This window comes from Anguilla rostrata, chromosome 9, assembly GCF_018555375.3.
Source record: "Anguilla rostrata isolate EN2019 chromosome 9, ASM1855537v3, whole genome shotgun sequence".
Classification (NCBI taxonomy): domain Eukaryota; kingdom Metazoa; phylum Chordata; class Actinopteri; order Anguilliformes; family Anguillidae; genus Anguilla; species Anguilla rostrata.
In genome coordinates, this window is record NC_057941.1 from 11015152 (window position 1) to 11038779 (window position 23628).

The 23628-nt window shown below is 40.4% G+C and overlaps 1 protein-coding gene across 7 annotated transcripts in view; it reads right to left on the reverse strand.

Moving 5' to 3' along the window:
• Positions 1–3119: 3119 nt before the first annotated feature.
• Positions 3120–23628, reverse strand: part of arhgef9a (Cdc42 guanine nucleotide exchange factor (GEF) 9a) — an 87578-nt gene continuing 67069 nt past the window's right edge. For 6 of the 7 annotated variants that reach the window (XM_064350358.1, XM_064350357.1, XM_064350360.1 and 3 more), the window contains 8 exons: positions 23331–23531; positions 20660–20839; positions 19062–19294; positions 15534–15663; positions 8454–8585; positions 6448–6691; positions 5936–6004; positions 3120–4047 (listed from right to left, as the gene is read on the reverse strand). In XM_064350358.1, the coding sequence (XP_064206428.1) occupies positions 3866–4047; positions 5936–6004; positions 6448–6691; positions 8454–8585; positions 15534–15663; positions 19062–19294; positions 20660–20839; positions 23331–23531 (1371 nt within the window). In that variant the 3' untranslated portion in view covers positions 3120–3865. Of the gene's footprint in view, positions 4048–5912; positions 6005–6447; positions 6692–8453; positions 8586–15533; positions 15664–19061; positions 19295–20659; positions 20840–23330; positions 23532–23628 lie in introns of all 7 variants that reach the window. The other variant, XM_064350359.1, reaches the window with a different exon arrangement.

Below are 23628 nucleotides of genomic sequence, written 5' to 3' on the forward strand. Positions count from 1 at the left end.
CAAACTCGTGAATGCCCCTATACCAGCCATTATAAAGCCTTAAAGTCACCTGAAGGTCACCGTTTCTATAAATATGTAAAATATCCGTCATCACACACAAAAGCTGTCCGGGCCAATCTAAGACATACACTTAAACTGAAATAATATTAAAACTCCAGAAAGTCAACTATCTCTTAGAATATATTACATGATTCATGATTAAAATTCAAATTTACACATACTCTCTGGAATATATAGATGAAATATGTTTTTGGAGTTGTTTGCTTGCTTCACATAGGGTATGCAAATATTGGGTGAGATATTTGAGTTTGATTACTTTCCCCTAATTTCCAGCTGGTACACTTGGTGTTCAAAAAAACAGAACTTTAGTGGTAGTAAGTTTGGTGTGTGATGGGTGTGGCAGCTTCAACACAAATTACTCAACAACCCAAACTTCTAAGGAGTTTTTGAAATTAGAATTTCTGCTTAGTCATCACAATATTAGATTTCAGGAATGGCCCAATTCCAAATATAACCAGCCAGTGTGGAGTTACCACAGTAATCCAAGCACTGATGTGAAATTTCGAACACAACAAAATTAAGCATAGTAATGTCAATATTTTACAACCAATAGTCAGAGACCTGTTATATTGCCCATCACATTGTTTAAAAACCAAAAGGTTCTTCACCAGAACCGAGTGTGAAACTTTTATCTGGGATTTGATCAATCAAATGGATTGACTCAGATATATTTTAATCAAAGGTTTATGGTATAGTCACGATTTATTCCTAAAAAGAATGCAATGTACCACACCTTCCACACTTCACATTTGAACGAATATATGGAGGCATTAGTTTATTCCCTTGCAGAATGAAAAATAAATGAATCAATCCCATGATCGTTTGACTGAATCTACTCCTCAGATAAAGAAGACTTTGTGACCAGAATTATGTTGGCTGCACTCCAGATTTAAGCACAATAATTCGATTTTTAAAAAGAAAGAAATACATGTGTTTCAAATTAATTTTTTCCCACTCTGCTATACATATGGCTGAAAACATAAAGACGATATTAAGTCATTCCTGTAGCGACCAAGAAAGACATGGGATCTGGCAGTGCATTTTAAAACACCCAAAATGCAATTTTATAAATACTCAGATTTATAACCTTCTTTTTTCCCCTCCTGTTGAATATCTGTGTGGTTTAGATTCCAAAATATAGGATATTGTCTCACAGTGGATGCCACATTTAAATTTGCAACATCACATTGGGCTAGGACTTTAGATTGTCTGGTTTACTCGTTCTTATCCTGCAATGACATATCATCATAATTCTGACACTTGCAAATTCAAAATCTGCATGTGTGCCGCAATAAACACATGAAGAAAATCTGGGATATCACTGGAATCCAGTGAGATTAACAGACTCATCACAAAAATGTGCATAACAGAGCAATCAAAATCACACAACGATCAGTTAACACTGTTACCCCAACCATTCTAAAGTGAACGAAACTCAACTTTGAAGACTGCTGAACGTTGCCGTTGTAGTTCTGGAAAAACTAGACTAAAACTGAAACCTCCAAGGCACTGTAAAATAGTGTCAGTAACAAATGTACTGAAATTTCACAGAACTTGCAATGCAATATATCTACTCAGTTTTCCTTGTTTTATTTTTATGGTCTTACCGTCACTCTGAAAGACGTTACAGAACTGTTAAATCATACAGCTTGTATTTATGACTAATTTTGTTGGAAACAAAATGAACATGTTGGCTCAGGAAAGAAGCAAATCAATTTTTTCCAAATTAAGGCCTAATTGCAATGTGGACTAATAATCCCATCTCTTGTCCTGAGGTTCTCACGTATTATGAGAAAAACCAAAGTAATCTGACCCCCACAGACATTCTTTGGAGAAATTCAACCTGTGGGAGCATTTGAAGTCAGTAAGTTTCCTTAACCAACTGAACCAATCTCACCAATAAAATCAGACCAGACAGTAAAGCACACTTCTTCCTGCACAGAGACAGAACATATTGAGAGATGAATAGTGTCTGTATTTATGACAACTTCAAATGGAAAATTATAAATGAATAAGATGTGCCTGGAGAACCTGCAATAATTATATTTCCTGGAGCACAGTTATCCACTTTAAAAATGTATTTAAGATGCCATCAGTTCATAGTCTCTGTGGTAATCATTATTTCTGATGTTTTTCTGGGCAGAATTTCAAAACATAATAGTGGTAGTGGTAAAACCAAACAATAAATAATTAATACTACTTTAGAAATGGTTAATGTATTAATTTTAAAATTAAATGTCATTTTCCACACTGGCCAAACTCATTCCACTCTCTGTCAAAACATAATTCCTTTGCCTCCATTAGTCAGAGCATGGACTGTTGTGAACATACTGCACCATAAGAACACTGTTACTGTCAGTAGAACAGTACTAACACAGAGTTTGCTTTCCCTCAGTTCCTCTTCCCATCAGTGTGACCTCTTTGGCGGTGTTGGGGCCTCAACACACAAGGTGTTAATGCAGTACGACAGGGTAGGATTCACAAGCAAGAAGCTGATGCTTACAATGGTGATATCCACCCTTTGCCAATACAAAGTCTTGCTGGCTCTGCACTGTTGCACCAAGACAATTGAATTTCAGTTTAATTTCCGTTAGCCCAATAAAAGCAGAAAACAGTGTGCTTTGCTCCTTCCTTGTTTAGCCGTGGGAGATGCATTTGTAGATATCTCGCACAAGTCAGTCGTTTCATTTTTTAATGACATTTTTTGAAAATATTGGTTCATCAGATAAATACATCTCTTCAAATGAAAACAATAAAAATATTACAGATATGTAACCTCAGGCCTCTTCCTGACAATGATTATTTCCTTTTATGACAATGAAGGCCCAAAACCATTTAATAATTCAGTGTGATCAGAACTATAAAAGCCCACCTTGGCAATAATACACAAAGTAAACTAACACAACTTTGAAGAAAATGAACATCTCTTCACTCTTCACGGAAATCCCTGTATGACATGCGACAAAAAGTTAGTGTTGTCCACGGTGAATAAATACCCTGTCTGCAGCGTAAGGGATGTCCGTGGTAAATTGGGAGCGTGGTTGCAGATTATTTCCCCCCCCCCTCCTTGACCCGTAAGAACAGCATTGCACATAAAAGACCTGCAGATGAACAGACCTCTCCATGCAGCAATCAGGGGAACACTGGAGATTCGAAAAATGCACGCAAACAGAAATATGGGTCTCAACTTTCGCTTTGATTAGCCAGAAACAGGCTTTGATATGGGTAATACTCTCACCCTCCTCCCCCCCCCCCAAAAAAAAAAACCCCCCAAAAAAACTGACAGGGGAAACAATATAAGCAGCAGAAAATGGCACCGATGTCACAGTGCACTACAGGGAGGAACACCCAGAATGGCACAACTATTTAAATATTAGTGCTTTTTTTTTTTTTACATAGTCAGTTTGACATTTTTGTGTCACCAAGTTCTCTCCGAGGAAAAACGATTCTTAGTGTTTTCTTTTCCATGGTCCGAAGGGTAAAGTTCATGAGAAATGAAACAATTTCACAGAGTACGAGAAATGTGAGTGTTTTGGTCTACGGATATATCAGACTTGAAGGGTCCTTTACTGTGGTGGTGGTGGTGGTGGTGGCAGGAGTAGATTACAGGTAGTAATACAGGTAACAGCAGACGTAATGTTAGTCATACAGTCGTCAGTCAGTCGGATGTTTATAAATCGGTAGCAATCCAAACGGCTTTGGTCCTTTCTTCCTCTCTGATGAGTCGTTGTTAATTTTAATTTATCGCTAGTAGACTGCTTCTAAAAAAAAATAAAGTGGTCCATCTAAAAAGGTACACTCTTCCCTACTTTTTAAACGGTGTTAACCTGCTGAAGTTTTGCCAGAAGGGAGACTGGCTCCTTCGGGGTTCGCTAAATTCAAAAACCTCTGATTGTGCCATGCTCTCGGCTACCATGTACTGTCCTGGGTTCATGGGGTCCAGGGGAGGGGGGTATGAGGGGGGCACGTATCTGTTCTGGCCTACACCTAGATGAGAAAGAGAGAAACACAGCCATGGAGTAAGAGAGAGAGCAAGAGAGAGAGAGAGACAAAGAGAAAGAAAGAGTGCGAGAGAGAGAGAAAGCATATTGGCCGAATGAATAGACGTTGCGTGACGCATTTGCTCATAGATAAGCAGCAAACAAACACACAATTAGGGGGGCCATAAATATACAAGTCAAGAATCTGTCACGATAATTCATCGCTATTTTCCATTTTTATTTAGAAAACAAGATGCACATTGAGTGCATTTCTTCATAAAAGCACAAATTTTACATAAAATCTATTAGATCTGTTATAATCATTTTGACTGTAATAGTGTGATTGGGAAAGGAACACAATACCTTTACAATATCTTATTATAGAAATCCAATGAAAATACTGCTAATAAAATATGTATGTGACCCAGACACTAAGACGCTAAGTGCCTGAGCTTGACATGTTTTTCTCCAATGTCTACTCTCCGTGATAAAACTTAAAAGGACTCTTAATTTTTGACTGGCACCACATGGTGATAATGACCCAATTATTATGTAAATTATATTAAATATACCCTTTATATTCCATCCCCAACAGAAAGCAACAACACAAAGAAAAACTAGACCAACAGTATAACACAGATTAAGGCTGTCACTTTTTTTTTCTCCAACCCAGTCAAATTTGTAGCCTAAAAATTTGAAGTTCTTGTGTCGGTCACGCTATCCCTGTAGCCTGGGGGCTATGCACTTGAAATGGAGGAGCCATGGAGAAAAACTGGAGGAAGAATTGTGACTGCACTACATGTCAGGAGTGCCATTAGGAAATATTATGGGTTCTGTGCCATTGGAGGGAAAATAATAACTAAGGAGAAAGTCGCCTGCAAGGTACAGTACGAAAGCAAAAACTGCTCCACTAACTCTCCAGAGGCTCACACTTTTCCCCCCTCAAAGGAGATCAGTCAGTTCAGTTTAGTTTAAGTAAGCCATGCCATTGTTGTGAATTAATAATGGACTCGTGTTACAATTTGTTCTTTCATTTGAGCAACAGTTGATCTATTGCGTCATTTTATTTCTGTGAATGGCATCATTGACATTGTTTTTATCTTCCCTGGTTACATTTTATTTAATAAAACTTCAAGACACCGTTGTCATTTATTACTTAATAATAGCATAGCGCGTTTTACATTTAGGCTACGTTTTCAAGAAATTTTGACGATAGCCAATTCAAACAAATGGGTACAAATATCTCTGCTTTACGCGATTCGTTTGTACTCAATTTTTGGAAAAAGTGACAGCCCTAATAGACATTTTACAAGTAATGTAATGGTTTTTTTACTCTTTAATTATTCATGCAAGATGAACACTGCATTCAAAGTGAGACATGATCTTCACTGCCGTTTCAATGTTGTGACATCGTAATAATAGCAATATTTAGGCAGCAACATTTTATAGTTTCAGATTGCAGGATGCAGGAAAAAATACTAATCTAATCATTCAGGAGGCTTGTACATGCTGACAGGGAAAATTTTTCCATGAATAACCCAAAGGCCAGAAACTTAACTTAATTCATGATTGCCGAGGTTATCCTAATTTTTTCCAGAATTTTAATTGCGGATTCCTAATTTGGGAACCAATGGGACACTGATGTCTACTGTCCACAATTCACTAGCTGAGGAAATATGACTGTTCTTATGATTTTCATTGTTATTGTGCTAAAAGCCATGCAGAAAACAATAGCGTTTTTTACGTTCAAGCGCCACACTGACTCTCGACAGCCGCCAGACATCACAGCGCAGAAACAGCAGCGAATGCAGAGGGTGAAAGGACTCCACACAACACCGAAGAAGAAGAAGAAGAAAAGTTTTAGGGGATCACCTGGTATCTCTTTGTTGCCTCACCTTTCTGTTTAGTCACCTTTCGCACGGTCATGGCAGCTTGCCGCTTCTGATATTCAGAAATTTCAAACCCTGAAAATCAGGCACGTAAATCGCACCACGCACACGGGAGAAGTAATTATACTGTGAATGCACAGGGGATGAAATCAACAATGAATGAACAATGGACGAGGGGGAAAAAAACAAATTTAATCTCTTCGCCATTGTTTTTGTTCAAAGACTGGACAGTATGCCTTGCATATATAATTGGGCCTTTGATTAAATGTACTTGGCTTTTGGAAAAATTCAATTAGTGAGGAACTTGATTCAATGTGCTCAGTAGGGTGTGGAAAGCGCACACAAAGTCAGTAATTTAAAGAAACTGTTGAGACTGTATATATGTAACCTTCACTTGCTTTAGGTCATATATATATATTGTCTCAGTGGGCATTTGTCTCTGGCTGTTTTTGTGCACTGACGTAAGGATCCAACATAAAGTTCTCAGATTCGGGGTGGGGGGGGGTGGGGGTGCTCACCTATTTTTTCATCTTCTTGCACCATTTTCCGCTCTTCGTGAAAAGCCCGGAGCCACCGAATCTTTTCCTCCAGCTTCTTGGCGAGGAAGAGGTGGATCTCCTCCATGTCCTTGTTATGCAGCTTGAAGGCGTTCTTGACGCTGACGTTGAAGTCGTCGTCCCTGCCGTCATCAGCGTTGATCACCACATACCGATCCATGTCGATGCGGCCTTTGTAGTACAGGATGTCCCTGCGTATCAAGTCCTGTCAGGGGGAAACAAACAGGCGTCGCGCTCGTCCCTTCTGCAGCACTGCAGGACCGGACCTTTCCGGAAACAAGCCGCCACGAGTCCAGCCTGCCAGCGCTTCCGTTTCCCCTCAGGCACGCTATCGTGTAGCTTCCTCTGTCTACTCTACTTTCACAACGAAACCGTATCAGGGATACTGGAATTCTGACTACATTTCCTACATTAGGAAATTACTGCACTCTGACTAACTAAAACGCATTTCGAAGTCATGACTTGCAATAAATGACAACTCCTGATTTTGTTTTACCTTGACACTGTAATATGAGTTCCCCTCATGTACCTTCATAGACATACTCAAGAGACAGAACAATGCCATGGTTGCTAAAGAAACCTTATCAAAATGATATTCTGTGCTTGACAAAGGGTGTATTCCTTCTCCAAAAAATGACTTCCTAAAGTGTCTCGCTGTGACAGAAAGTTTATATCAAATCAGGCCCCTTTCCAGACACTGGCAATACACACACCACTTTCTGAATCGTAGCTTAATATTCAAAATTGTTTTCCAAGCCCCGTGCAACCATAAGGGAATCTTACTGTATCTTAGAGAAATATCCTATTAAGTCATTCATGTCCTAGCCCTTACATACTTTGCTGTACGCTATTGCATGTTATATGTCAAGGTTCCACAAATTATACTGAAAAAAGATGCATCTGCTTTGAGGTGGGTGGCCCACAGAATTAAAATTTTCCCATTATGTTTTTATACAGCTAAATATGTACTCATGTAATAGATGTAAAAGTGCCTGACTTCAGGGGACAACGGGGTTTCCCATAAAGGTTCTGAGCCTGCATCCTCAGGGTATAAGCCCCTAACCACACCTGCAGCCAAACAAGTACTTAATTCCATAATTAGATTATGTCATGTCTGCATTACTGTAGGATTAACCCCAATTGCAATCTAACTGCAATGTGCTTTCGGTGCTTTCCCTCTGAATGACAAAATGCCTCAACCAATACTGACGTGATGCCAGTGTGGTCAATGTATTTACATACTAAACACCCAGTTCATTGATTTCAGTGAATGTAAAAGTATGTAGAATCTGGGTCCACCGCTACAACGGTGTCTCGTACCTTACATCTTAAAATACATATTCAGTGTTGTACACGAGTCCACAAGACACTGCATGCGCAAGAGGGTATTTTCTGACATCGCACATTAGGCCTAATCAAATGTTGAGCTTCCAACAGATGTGCTGTCACTTCATTAAATAACCATAATGTGTCGCCTACGAAAATAAACCAGCTCACAGAGCCCTTGTCACGATCCCGCAGAATATTCTTAGACCGTGCAGAAAATATGTTAATGACAATATGCTTCAGATCTCGGCATGCAGGGCTCCATTTGCTTTATTTCCAGAACTTGATGGCATTTGGCATTTTGTACTGTAATAGGCTCAATTAAAGTACAAAAAAAGGGACACACTCAATTATGAAACTATAAAGGCTTGTTTTTTTGGGGAAGCTTGGTCTTTGCAGCGTGGCCATTTATTATTATTATTATTATTATTATTATTATTATTATTATTATTATTATATATCAGAATATATCAGAATATAATAAAGAATAGAAGATATCTCCAAACAATTCAGTGATCTCAATCCTAAAAATATCATTCTTAATATTTCATAAAGTAATTTGTTCTCTCCTACCCTCAGCATTCACAGAATACGGGTAGCTCAAATATCAAATCTCACCATTCACTCGGAGTGAGACTGACCTTTTTACACAGGACCATCTGATGATCAAACAGAAAGAAAACCCTCTGCTGGCTTCTCCCATAGGGCTGGTAAATCCAGGACATCTCCCCGGTGTAAACTAACTCGGAGCTCCTGTCCAAAATGTCATCCCCCTGTAAAGACAGTAAAGATATGCATTGTTTCATTTATAATTCATCATCGTATTTTATATTCATTATTCCAAGCCTCCCTCGTCGGCAAAAGGCTTTTCTACGCAGCATTACTGTAGCAACAAAACATAATAGAAAAGAAAAAAAAAGGGTTGTCAAAAACAAAAACAAAAAAAAGAAATCCACTCTATCACCTATCATATTTTTCTTAATATGCTTTCAGCTGCATAAAGAGTGAAGGTCAACTGAACCTACTTCATCACTCTCATACCCAGGGAATGTCCCTCTCGCCTTCAAAAGAGGAAAAAAATTCCAGGCATCAAAAAGCAGAATTCTTGGAGAAATCACATTAAATCATAGCAGCCCTGCACTAGGGGACAGATTTATCAAGGCCACTTACCACCAGTAAAATTCCTACATTAGGCATCTACTGGGGTGGAATTAAGTACCTTGTTCGGTGGCAAAATGGGTGAAATATACCCAGATATGTTAATTTGTCATCTGAGGAGCACGGCTGCAGCAACATGGGAGAAGAGAATATAAATAATGCATATAGGCCTGAATACAGCAGTCTCAACACTCGTAACTGCAAGCATTACAATTTTTATAACTTCCTTAAATTTGCCATCCAACATGGGAGTGACTATATCCAAATGCTTGCAACCAGCAGTCAAGTACATGTGCAAACCCCACAGCCGATTCGAGAGAGTGCAGAGAGTGCAGTTCTCCTCCGGAACACATGGTGTCGCCAGCCTCTTCTCTACACACGACAGACTACACATAAGCTTGCGTAGAGTGGAGTGGGAGGAAGACCTGTCATATGCGCCTCTGACTGCAATCTACGGGCATCCCATCAACCAGCAGGGGTCGCTATACAGCGAGGAATGCAGAAGGAATCCTATCCAACTGAACCCCCCCATTCCCTGAGCGATGCAATCACCAACTGCGCGTTAATTCATGGAGCTGCCAGCCACAGCTGGCACTGGCACAGTCTGGATTCGATCCGAGGGTATGAGGCTCATCCGCGCACCACAGCTTGGTGCCTTAATCGAATGAGCCATCCACCAGCTACCATTACAATTTTTGACACGTCTGATGAGACCGAGAACAAATTGACTCCCTGGCCGGGCCATCATTGCCTTATTTAAGAAACGCACAAATAACCTGTAGATAAAGCAGAGTCAGGCTGTCCCTGCACCCTCCAGATTACTTAACACACTACAATTTATGCCCTCAGACTAATATCGGAGTACAGTAATGGATGCTAATATCACAGTACACTAATGAATGCCAATACTGCTGTATAGGAAATGAATGGTAATACAAAAGTACAGTAAACAATGCTAATTTCGGAGAGCAGTAATGTATGCTAATGTCAGAGGTCAGTAACAAATGCTCATTTAAAATGGCTAGTTAGAAAAAGGTGCTCCTGCTCCCCCTGTATTTAAAATGGCTGACACCTCAGGCTGGAGCTGTTAAGAACAGTGCACAACTGCCCACAAACCAAACTGCTAAAGTAAGAACATCTAAACACCTGATTGATTCAATTGTCTTTCAAAGAAAAGCAAAACCATGCTGTATATTGCAGAGATTTATCTCGTATCTCTCAAAGAATCAGCTATGACAAAACAAAAAAAAACAAAAAATCTAATAATCAATTTTTACAAATAACTCAATACCATTCCTATACAGCCACACAACCTTCGGTTATGTTAAATCCCTTGATAGATCTAATTTTAGAGATAAAAGGATGACATGAAACTCTGCTGCTATGAGTTGCCACTTCATGTATTGCTCGTTTTGTACAAAAACACCCAATTAGTAATTATTTCTGCGGAAATACTGCTGTCCATAAAAGGGGAATGTCCACATCGGATCGTCAGTGGGGTTGCTTTGGGCTTAGGTGGAGGACCGCTACTTTGAGGACTCAGTGTCTCAGTCAGTTGAGAGGCAACCATTACCTACTGTAGCATTTGCTGCTTCTGACATCTCTCTCCAAAAAAGATTGATAAATAATCAATGCGCATCTTTCATATCTCTCATGGCTTGGTTTTTTGTTGTTGTTACCATTTGCATATTTTTCTATTGTGACAAGCAACTCAGCTTGGAAATGGTTCACGATGATAAAAATAGAAAGCGGGGGATACTTAGAAATTCTACACAATTCAGAAGGAATTTTAAGATCTTAAAGCCTTACAGGACCAACCACGAGACTTGTAAACATGACATGTCTACAATAGCACAGCCAGTGAGTTAAGAATGGACAGAAATTAGTAGCAGAAGCAATTGAATTTTAATTGCATAACTTGAATTTGTATTTAAAAATAGAAATTTGTCATTCTAAACTGAATTATTGCAGGGTGCTTTACGTAGCCTACCTGTGAGTTTGGTCTCTGGTCCTCCATGGTTAAAAATCTTTGGTATCATGGACCGCTCTTAGCTCCACGTGCCAGCGCAATACCGAAAGAGCACTAGCGTCGCTAAAGGTGCTAACCTTTTTGCAGTTCGACTTGCAGTTCGTTTTTTTGCTCGTTTGCTTTTCCAAAGTATTGGAATGTGTGTTACAGCATGTTATTGTAATTGAATTAAAAGAACTGAATTTGAAAGTGCATTGAACTTGAATCTTATATTGAAATTTAAAATAAAAATAGAACGCAATGAAGACCAAATTCAATTTCAAACCATTACATTTCATTTCAAATAGTGAAATACAAATATGAGTTATGAAATTCAAATTCAATTTCTACTGGCACTAATTTCTGCCCATAGTTCACTAGGTGTCTGCATGTTCTTTATCATTCTGCTGAAATTAACCACAAAATAAATTTTTAAAAAACCCAACAAGTCTCACTTAAGCGTATTACTAAAATATAAGAGCACTGCAGTTTGATTAAACTTTAGCCTGACAAACATGTCTGAGATGAAATCAACAACCTTTCATTTATCTACTGAAGAAGGAGTACTGAAGGAGTTAACTGAGCTTCCAAAACAGTCCAGTGTGTACACATGATGGCTTCAGATTTGTATTCGAAAGGTGTAAAGATGCGTAAAAGGAACCAATATAAAGAGGTGAACAGCTTCATTCCATTATTTGTATATTTCAAGAGCAAAGTGTCTGCTTAAATGATGAATGAAACCAAGGCCATTACTTTCTGTTGAACATCGAGGGGATGGAGGGCAGAATGCGGCACCCTGAGACATAAGCCTGGGGGTGGGGGGTGGGGGGGGCATGTCAATGATTGTTATACAGCAAAGTTACCATGAGTAGCCTACTGCGTAGCCTATGCAAGACAATGGGTTTTAAATGCAACAGCATTGTAGTGATTTCTTAAAGGTAAACTAGGCGATAACTTCATCTTATCGGAAAACCAACTTATCAGGCCTAAAAAATGCATGTTGTAATTTACATATTTCCCGACTTGATCACTGGGCTGGGAGTTCGCTAGCCAGCTAGTTAGATAGCAAGTGTTGCTACAGCCAAAAACTGCACAAAGTTGAACCATAGCATAGCCCAACTCAAATTATAGCAGAGGCTGGCACGGCGGAACCCCACACCAATCCCCTTAAAAAGCACTTTGTCTACTCACTGATTTGAAGGGCATTTTATATTATGCTAAATTGTCAACAAGCTCCTTCACATTCATTTAGTCTCTCCTGCCATACTGCTCCTCACTTCGTTCTTAATTAATTTGTAAAATGAGCCCTCCATTATTGCGACTGTGACAGCCAATGTCACAAATAATAGCAGTGCAGTACACACCACATCACTTACGTTAGCTACTGGATGGCGTTCCACTACAATGCAGTTTTTCAAGAGGTGTGTTAAGCATTCTCAGCTCTAAAACGATATGACAGGATTTTAGCAGAGAATGTTATTGATACAGTATATCCCTATAGTCGTAGCCTTCTGTAGTTAGCGGTCACACAGACGTTTTGCCATGGTTGAGCCGCAGGGTGGCAACTGCTGTTAAAAAAGCCATCCAACATTGACAACTTGGCTACCTTTCTTGCTGGTCCTTTTTCTATATAGATCCACATTTGTGTTTAGGCAATAAGGCATTTTTAATGACTCCTCATCTTCCTAAATAGCTATTAGCTGACGTTCAAATTTCAACAGCAAAACTAGCTAACACATCATTCTTATATCATCCCATTATAAATTGGCAATTGACATTAAACAACAACATACACAGACATATTTCCCAGCAATCTTTGCAAATCAGAAACGAAGACCAGCCTTCTGCTGCCAAAGAAAGTACCACAGATAGTTTAACTAACAGTGTTTGCAATACATTTTCTGCACATGTAATACATGTTCGAAGGCTATTGGAATTTTTTTTACCATTAACCTGACATGTTGTTCAATTGATGCTATGTAGCAGGCTACATATGCCAGTAACTGCCTGTATATTGATAAACACCCTGGGCATGTTTGAGTTCAGTTGTGCAAGTCAGGGAGTAACAGTTACTACAGTTTGCCTTTAATATTGCTGTAGTTGGGGGAATCAGGGGCAGGGCACTGCACACTTAGCCCAGAGGGCAGATAAGGCTTTCTCAGATATTAGGGAGGGGGAAGGGGGTGCGTCCCCCATGTTCCCCATGGAAATGACACCTTTGAATGAAACAATTTCATCAAATACAGTTTGAACTTTAGAAAGGCATCTTTCTACCTATTGTTCCATTTGCTCCTGATGTGGTGTTATGGGGCTCACAGCCTTACTGCTGGAATGGTTAGGCCTTATGGGAGGCCCACAAAGCTGCAATGAGCCTAGTCTCCCTGAGATGGAGGAGGGAAGTAGGTCTGGTGGAGGATAAGAAGTAAACTGGAATGCTTTGTTAGAGGTTCTGAGTGATAAACAGGTACATAAATATAATCCTATATAATCTTCTGTGTACCCACTCCATCTGGTAGACTTTTTTGGCAGAGTAATGCCCTATTTCTTGTTTTCCTTATTTTACTACTATTCTAAGACCAAATGTGTAAGCAGGCACAGCTACTTCAAGGCCTCCACCGCCAACTAACGCCCAGGGTGTGATAGTAGGTGCCTGGACAAGGGGAGGGATGGAGTGGGCAACCTGATGAGGTAATCAGCGGGGAGTTGTTTTCAAAGACTGGTGATAGCCAGCATGATGAGAAGTATTCGGTGGACACATTCTATCAGTGTGACCAACGTGTTGGGTTTCTGCTTATTGCCAATAAAAGATTACTTATCAGGACGTTTCTTCTTGAACTGCCTATGAGACATTGGCAGTGTGCAGATTGCTTAATAAATTGTCACTTATGGAACCTGCTGTCGCCATCTCATCCTTTGGTGTTCCTGAGTCTGTTCCTGGGGTGTTGGTCACCATATCAACTTGCTGTCACAAACAGGATACTGCTGCAGAGGTGCCACTTAGAAGGTGAGTATGCAGTAACTAGTTATGTGTTTCCACCTTTGTAGTCAGTCATTGCTGTAGGGAGACTGTATCTTAGTGGAAGCACTGTGTATTGTGTCAGCACCAAAGAACTGTGGTCAGACTCTAGTAATTGGCATAGTGTGGTTTAATAGTGACGGGCTCAGGAGAGACAGCAGGCGTAGTATTAGTTCCAGGCTGGGTGCCTGGAGGTTAAAGGGTAGCTGCAGCCGCACTGCTCTGCTCTCCTGTAGAATTATAAGCCAGGTCATCAGCAGGAACGACCCGGCTTCGGTCTCTAGTAAAGGGTAGGTGCAGGGGCACCACTCTAGGGCCATCTGACGTTGTCATAGGTCAGGGGTCCTCAGCAGGGACGACCTGGCTTAGGACCCTGTTGTGGGTCTAGTACAGACAGAGGTGCTAGGGGCACAGCAGCCTGTGTTATGCTGACGTGTGATGTAAACACATGCAATCTTTTCACCCCCACTAATTCATGTCTCCCGTTTGGAGTACGTACTCATAAACACATTAATCAGTCTTGCTGCGGTCTGGCTGTGAGGCCTCCATTTGTCTTTTGTAGGATGGGTTTCCTCATTAGCACCACAGTGAGCCTCTTACTCAACACTGGAGGTGATTGATGAGATCATCAGTCATGACCACCTTTCCAACAGGGCCTTGGTTCCCCACACCTCCCCGCCCCCTTTCCACGGGAAAGGTCACCTTCACCCCGCGCTCACAACGGTGTGCATTGATTTTCCTGTGATGCCCTCATCTGGCCACCGGCCTCCTGCTTCCTCTCTTGTCATACTGAGGTAGAACTGTACACCACGCGCCAATGAAACAGCACGTCACGGTTACACTACAGCATGTTAGAGTGTATGGGGTGCTGTATATTAAATCCTGACAAAAAACATTTTCAACGTAAATAAATGCCTCTTACGCATACAAAGCACTGAAGTCCTTAAGTCACTAATTAAAGCTCGCAAAATCTAGGCCTGCCATTAAAAGTATTGATGAGGCCAAGTTACAACAAACAATGTTGGCTACCTTAGCTCACACAAATTAAACAAGCTCTATTCCCAAGCAATGCCACCCAATGTTTCCTAATGGGCACTAAAAGACCAGAATATATTAAGGAAATACTGGCCTAAAAACTCAAGCGATGTCATTTCCCTTTTTATTTAGTCTGGCTTTAAAAATATATAACAGAAGAAAGCGTTTTGATGAAAGTGTTGCATTTGCCTTGGATTGCACGACATTCCCACGTTCAGCCTCCTGGCCGTCATAACATTATCATGTGAGTGACACTATGGGCAATAATCATTGATTGTTAATTCATGCGTATCGATTCTTAACCGTGTCACACAGAATAGCTGCTGTTAGGCTAATATTAGCCACCGCGTTTCTGCGCACCCCATCTATAAAAATCGATGCAGGTCAATGTTATGTTTCAATTCTCAATCTCATACAACGAGCGTTTGCGCGCAAGCAGGTAGAATGAAGCAATTGCCATTGGATTTTCTAGACGGGCGCATAACTTGACTGCATCGCTCCTACCTCCCAGTCCAGGACAGACGCCTGCCACTGTGCAATTTTATCGATGTTCTCCAGTCGCCTCTTGCGCTCGTTGATCTGCTGGGTGACGTTTCTCATGACCGCCAGGGCCGCAGCAACGTAGCGGTAGTCACTGTGGGAGACACACACACAGGCACGCACACACACGTACACATGCACACACACAAACACACACACACACACACACACAGTGTGACAACACTGCCATGAGGCCCTGCTTTTACTGTGGCCTTAGCTCATTCACTTCATCATGTAGTTACAAAATAAAAAGTGAATTTCAGACACAATATTTACCATCTAAAATACACACTGCACGTAATGCATGGACATTGGAAATATTTTTGTAAAGGTAATATGTGGAAACTACCTTGTTCATCTTCAGTAATTACAAAATTATTAGTTAACAGAACTGCAGTCAACAAAATCCCCAAACTGCCTTTTTGTTCCTTGGAGCGTCATGGAGACGTGAGAGCTTTAGCATAGCTACCAAGAATAACAGGTCAACAAGATCAAATACGATTAAAAACAATGCAGATCATTTTCACACCTCTCTGCATGAGCATGTCATCCTCATTTATTTAGTCCAGTCCATTCATTTCGTTAATCTGACACTGCAGAAATTTCCCTAACCCTATTTAACACGCCCAATAATAACAGACACAAATGATGCTCAGGATGAAATCACAAAATGCTTACCTACCAACCATTACTGTTATGAGCATAGCAACATGCTATGTTAAATGAAGACGACACAAAGACAAAAAATACCCAGTATCTGTTGTATTTATAAACGATATACAGATTCAATGCCTACAGCTTCACTCAAAAAACCATTAAATGCAAGAATGTTTCAAAGTGACATTTAAACTGATGCTACCCTACAGGGTGACCACCAAACCTTATTTTGGCATTATTCATCAGGTAACCATGACAACAACCTGCTGTACCGTGTCTTGTAAAGACAACAAGTAAAAAAAAATGAAAGTGCTTTCCAGATATGTTAGGTGCTCAAAAAGAGTTCACCTTGGTAAAACAGAACAACATTCTGGAATAAATGAAGGTGTAATTGCAGTGGAATTTCTAAGGATGAAAAAACACAACTGAATTGAATGTCATCAGACGACATTGGCAACAATATCTCTTTGATTAAGTCTTGTTCATTATGATATATCACGCTCCACTGTTTTGGTGCTGTTACTCTTCTGATCAAACTGAAATTTGCATGTTGACGTTGGCATCTATTAAAAAGGCACCTCTTATAAAGCCAGTGCCTATAAAGACACTGCTTCATTTACATGTTGTTAATGATGCTAAAAAAATAGATCAGTTGTGTCCTAGACCAGACCACATTTATGATCTTGGTGTTTATTTTTTCTAAAAAATCCTTACATCCTATCCTCTGTCAATTCAGTTCAGAACAATGTAGACTTACACCCACACCTTCCAGAACAAGCTGTTGCTTTATTTAGAGCAGTCACTGTGCCTGAGCACTACACTGTTTGAAAATGATCCTGCCCATGTGACCCTACGGACAACTCAATTCAACATCTTGGTCGAATGAGTCAAATTCTCAACAAAATATTTCAATAACCAAAATATACAAATAATGTGTTCAGAATACTTGGGAAAATACAGAGATGTCTGTTTCCAAATGGTCAACAACCTGAATTATTTTACGGGCGGAAAGCAATTGACCCATCTGTTCCATTCCAGACAGACTGTGGGCTGGCTCATGTCGCCGAGATTGCATTACAGCGTCCCCTCCCGAACCCCCACAACAGATCGTTGAACGAGGCGATTACATTGGGAGGTACACTTCTCACCAGCTGATACACTTTAAAACGAGCACAGCTGCTAAGACTTGACAAGATAGTGAGCTACAAAATGGAGTCTGACACAGCTTAATTACGTGGCATTCAGAAGTGATACCTAGAAGCTGGAGTTCTCCATTGCTGGTCATATGTGCTTTGAATCACTCCGTAATTAAATTGGATAAACAATTATCTGCCGAGGCAACAACACAGCGAGGTTGGCACAAACAGTAATCCTGCTGGGGGTCTGCTAAGTCTGTCCGCTAAGTTACGGCTGCCACATATTGCCTCTCAGGGAAAATGTGTTTGGCAGTTTATACTGACAATAAAGTAGTGCAATGTAACACACTGAATTCTTCAGAGACATTGCAGGCAAGTCTACGAAAAAGTTATGGATAAACCTTAAATGAGAAAAGGTTAGAATTCCTAGCCACATATTTTCATTGTATCTATGATTTAACCTTTAACCAGATTAAAGTAGTTTGTACATGTAACGGCTTTCCAATAAATTGGCTGATGTTCACTCATGTTCACTGCGTGAGAAATCAATCCATGTTTCCATGGAAGATAACTAACAAGATACAAAAAACCAAAGGTCTTGCTATTCCATCCACAGCACAGTTAATTATAATTAAAGATATTTGATTTCTGAAATATTTTAGTCATTTCCGTTGAAGAAAAGCATTACGACCTTGGAAGACACTACAATGAATGAAAAAGCAATGATACCATGTCACACATCTACCTTGGTACTGTACACTGTAATCTTAGCCCCAATTAATGAGAGATCTTTGCTAGTTGCTAGGTTACTGTTAACTGTGATTTTAAAGCGATTGGTCTGTGGGCAGCACATTTGCATTCAGATAAATTGTACTTTATAAATAGTAGAGGGAACATCTTCAAGGTTCTTATGCCCATTATCCATTACATATGAAGGAAGCCATTTTCTAAAGTAATGCCCTGTACTACTACTACGTATGTAGTGGTAGGAATATGGCAGTCGGGCAAAATATTTTCTGGTACAGTTTCAGCCATGTGATATGCCTGTTTACAAAATCATGGGGATAGTCAACATTTCAAACATTTCTGAATGCTGTTCCAGGTATGACTGCTAACCAGCTAACGTGCTATACAAAGTTGCTTGCTTTAACGCACCATTAGCTGCAACAGTATGTTAACCAATGGTAATGCACTTCGTCACTCTATTTAAATTTAACTGCAGTAAACAGTGTACAGAGTTTGTTGTTATTGTTGTTATTTTTTCATTTTCGTTGCTTATGGTAGCTTACTCCTAGGCATGTCATTGAATGGGTGTGTGAAGTTACAACACTCCTGAAAAAATCCGCAGTAACTGTCAATGAGCAACCTAAATATACTGATATGAATTAACAGAATTACTTGATATTGGCATGTATTCAGTATACATAAGTTGCTCTGGATAAGAGCATCTGCCAGTGACTGTAATTAAATGCTAATGTAATGCAATACCCTCACATTTGAAATCACATGTGCCAATGTTCCCCTATTATGGAAATACCTTAGCTATTCACGTTAAAGGCTTAAACAGAAATCGAAAAACTGAAAAACAAAATGTAAACTAGGGAAAAGCTTTGCCTATTACTCATGACATCGCGATTCATCACGATCGCCACATCAGCCGCTCCCACACAATAGAAGTGCAGAGCCAGGTGTGTCGTACCTGTGCTCCTGGACAGTGTACTTGAGCAGTTCGGCCAGCTGCAGCGGGTACTTGCAGATCTTCTGCACGGGCGTCAGCAGGAAGCCGTCGATGGCGATGTCGATCATCTGCTGCAGGAGCCGGCAGGCCTCGAAGAAGTGCTGGTAGCGCCCGTCCTTCATCAGCTTGGACAGCTCCATGCAGGCGTCCAGGTGGTTGTTGCAGTACTCCGAGTAGATCCAGAAGCCATCTTGCTGCAGAACGGGAAACATGTTGAAGGGGTGAGGGAACTACGTAGAGGGGAGTCAGAACCAGGGTGCCAAGGATACTAGCCCCATATTTTAGGCTTTGGGGCTGACCCCGAACCAGACCTGGGTCAAATACGTATTTGTTTTAGATTCAAATAATTTTCTGTGCTCCACTGATCTTGCCTGGTGTAATTTAGCCTGCCAATATTACCAGAAGGCAGGGTTTGCACTTTTTGAGAATATTTAATTGGTTACAATACACCAGACAAGATCAGTAAAGCGTAGAAAAATATTTGAATCCAAAACAAATACATACGTACCCAGGTCTGCCCCGAATCAAAAAAAATATTCATTTGGTCTACTCAATGCACCAGTCAGGAAGCTGCTGACCGCCACAGCGATATGATTCACCTGAGCAAACTCGGTATATTTAATTTCCGAAATGTCACTTTGAAGGGAGGTTTCAAACCAACAAGATTCATTTGCATATAGATTTCCACAAACACAATCCTTTGAAGGCTGTATAGCCCCGCACAAATGAGTTTTGTACAGGAGGAACTGCCTTCTAAAAATAGACCTGGTCTACAAAGCAGGTTTTGTGTCTGGGACAATCGTTTGCCACGTGTGGGTGAAATGCAGAACAAAGGTGTGCAATGAGCAAAGCAAGAGGTAATTGAAAATTTCTTTATCTTAAAATTTAATATACATGGCCAGGGCTTTGGTTGAAAGAAAAAAAGGAAAAAAAAAGAAAAAAAAACTCCCGATTGTTATTCAGTGCGGTCCTTGACAGCCCATCGAGCATTAAGTCTTAGAGCAGCTCCTCTGCTTTATTGTTCGCTCCCGCGCGCTTCATTTCTGGAGACACTTCAGAGCTGACGCAGCGCTGGATCGCGGTCTTGCGACGAGCCCTCAGCATTTTCCCAGGAAAAGCACGCTTTCTTTTCATTGGAAAATAAGGTTAAAAGGTTACAGCACTTCTCATTCAACCCCAGTCAGTGTATATGTGGATAGCGCCCAAAATGGAAGCAATATTGGATACATGATTGTGAAGCTATCTTCAATAAGTCTGTCAGCACACTGTCTTGGCTAATCTCTGCAATGAATCTCTAATGCATTTGATAAATCTGATATATGTTCAATATGTACAAGTCATACTATTGTTTATTCCCTACATGTGTGACAGAAGGATATTTTGTTTTATGGTTAGTGTATGATCATCTCGTGAAGTCGTATGACAATGTCATTAACGATGAATACGTTACTAAATGACAGATGATGTATTGTTTTATAGGTCGTCTTCAGAGTATCAAAAAGAGTACTTAAAATTTTACATTTTTTACTCCAGGCAAAAAAATAAAACACATAACTTACATGTTCTAGGAAGCAAGGCCCAATTTCACTAAGATGAGGTTCCTCGGTGTTGTACTGCTTTTCAAGGTCTCGAACAAATCCCATCTGAAATCTGTAGATGTCTTCTATATTTCCAAATATGACCTTCAATTGATCATCATTGAACATGTCTCTTCTTTTTTTGCATTGCTTCAAGTATCCCTAAAATCAAAATCAATCAAATGACACCATTAGGTCATGCACACAAAACAAAATAAACTGAGGTGTTCACAAATAGAGAAATGCTGTGTGACGGACTTGACAGTGTGGTGATGATGATGATGCATCTAATCTAACCAAAAAAATTGCAAAGTGTTATATCTGGAAAAACTCTTGTCTTCAGAAAAAGAATGGATTATAATTTTGTAGATAAGTACAAAATAGACCTCATCAGCTTTTCATTAAGATTAAAACAACCAAGAACAGCCAAACGGTAAAAGAAAAAGAAATACTTCAAGGAATACTACTCATGGATTATAGTCATAACTGCTTTTTCAACCATTTTGCAGCAGGCTTCAATGAGGCAAACTAAAGAATAACACTGTCTTTTTAAAAACCAAAATAGGGTTATAGACAAGTACTCATGTTCTATGAGCCACAGTATGTAATGTTATGTCAGGGTAGATGATTGCACTGGAATCACTTTGATCCATTTATATTGGAGACCCCTGCCATTACACGATCTGAACGCATGTGCTGGCTGTTTAAATCTGTAACCTCTGGTGTGCTTCAAATTCCACCCGAAAATTGTGCAGATGTTGCACTCACTACAAGTAAAGAAGCAGTGGGAGGCAGCACTTTGAGCTCAGCATGACAGTAACGGAATCCCCCCGATTTCAGCCAAAGTGCCGCGCAGTTCTGCAGCTCTGCAAATATTTGATCTCAATCTGTGGGGATGGCTTCAACCTCCGCTCATGCAAGGGCTTTGTTTACTTAAGACCACACTCCTATTCTCTGTGGCAATTCAGCGCTATAATATTATCTCTCAAGCCAATCATGAAAAAATTGGACAATCCCACTCTAAGAAACCATTTACACTTGAGTAGGCTTAATCATTTTCTGCCCTATGAATTTTACAGTACAGCTGCATAATGTTTGAGGCAAAGACATATTTTTTCTTGATTTGTCTCTGTACTCCTCAATTGTACATTTGTAAACAAATAGTATTTGGTATTAATGGGTATTTTTATACAATTTGGTTTCACCATGTAGAAATGATAGCACTTTTTATACCCCCATTTTAGGGCGCCATAATGTTGTACTGAAATGGTACAGAGCCAAATCTAGAAAAAAAAAGTCTTTGTCCCAAACATTATGCTGCTCACTGTAGGTTTACATTTACTGTCAGTTTTCCTTTGTCAATCTTTGTCAAGTATGCCTGTTCGTGATTATGTAACACTCCACAGATACAGAGACTGAAAAAATGGTTGGAAAGTTGTCGGAAAAGAGGGAGGAATAGTGTCTAAAGTGCTTTTTCGTGTTTTCTCCAGGGACGCCGCTTGCCTGAGACAGGCAGGACACTCACTGAAAGACGATGTTCTTGCTGCAGCACGTGTTGTGCTCAGACCCCGTGGGATGGAAATGCTGCTATTTCTGAGCACAATGGCGGGGCTCAAGGCTCATCTCTCTCAATCAACATTTCTCAGGCTCAACAGCCGATTATCTCACAACTGAAATCTGCATGCGCACGGAGCTCATCTTCCCTGCTTTGTTACCCACCGCAAATGCCTCCAGGAAAAGAGAATCCGATATTATGGGCTGCAGGGAAATGCGTTTCAGTCTTACAACCCTGTCAGAAATCAATTCTCTAGCAAAGAAAACATGAAATATTTATGTAATAACCCTTATTGTATTCTGTGTGTGTGCATGTGGGTATACGTGTGCATATGAGTATGTACGTGTGATTGTGCGTATATGTATGTGAGTCAAAGTTAAAACAAAGATTGACTGAATATAATGCATTTTGTAGGACACTTTAGCAATATTAAAGGTTAAAATAAAAATGTTTTTTGGTCAAACTATTTACGCATGATCCATTCCGAGAATGCTTTAGAGACGTTGCATCATAATGATGAGGACACATTAAAATTTTCAGTTTGGGGTTCAGGCATGGAACACACAAATGGAAGAACAAATAGTTAAAAAGCTAAAGAATGAAACCTGAATTTTGGATTTTCACATGTAGGCTGTTACATAACACCTTAAGAAAAACATAGCTGGGCGGCTCACTCAGTAAAAGTGCCACTCGCGTCAGCGGTGATAGCAGTGTTCATTGCTAGAGCGACTCTTGTTGGTCATCCAGGCGCCTATGTCTTGTTCCCTGTACACACATAGGATTGGGTCTCCCCTGCTCCCGCTCTGTGACTACGATGTGAAAATAAGCAGCTGGCTGGCACACAGTGTTCCGGAGAAGAACCGCAAATTGCCTTTACTCTCCGAGCATGAGCATGCTTGTACACAGTTTGCAAACTGGACATTTGAAACTCAGGTGGGATTGGACAATTTTATTTTAAAGACAGAAAAACATAAGCCAATAATTTGCTTCGACAAGGTAAGATGCCCTTGATGTTCCTCCCTGCATTCCTGGTTAAGTTCTGAACCTCGGGCTGAAAAGAAGGCTATGAGAACTCATGAATTGGCACGTGTGGCTTACATCACATATATCCTTCAGGTGCTTGATGTAGTGGCGCTCCGTGCTCATGATCTCATTGATCACGTTGGCCCTCATCTGGTCCCGGTTCTGCAGCGGCCGGCCCAGACACAGGCAGTCGCTGCTGGGGTCCAGGTGGCCGTTCTGGACCTCGCTGGTCCCCTCCACTGCCTCCACGGCGCCGTCCTCCTGGTTCACCCATAGCTGGCGGCATCAAAACACAAAGCGTAAGCCAAGGCACCACGCCCAGGAGAGCTGGCGGAGACCGCATGCCCATTACAGGCCCCAAACCTACGGCCTT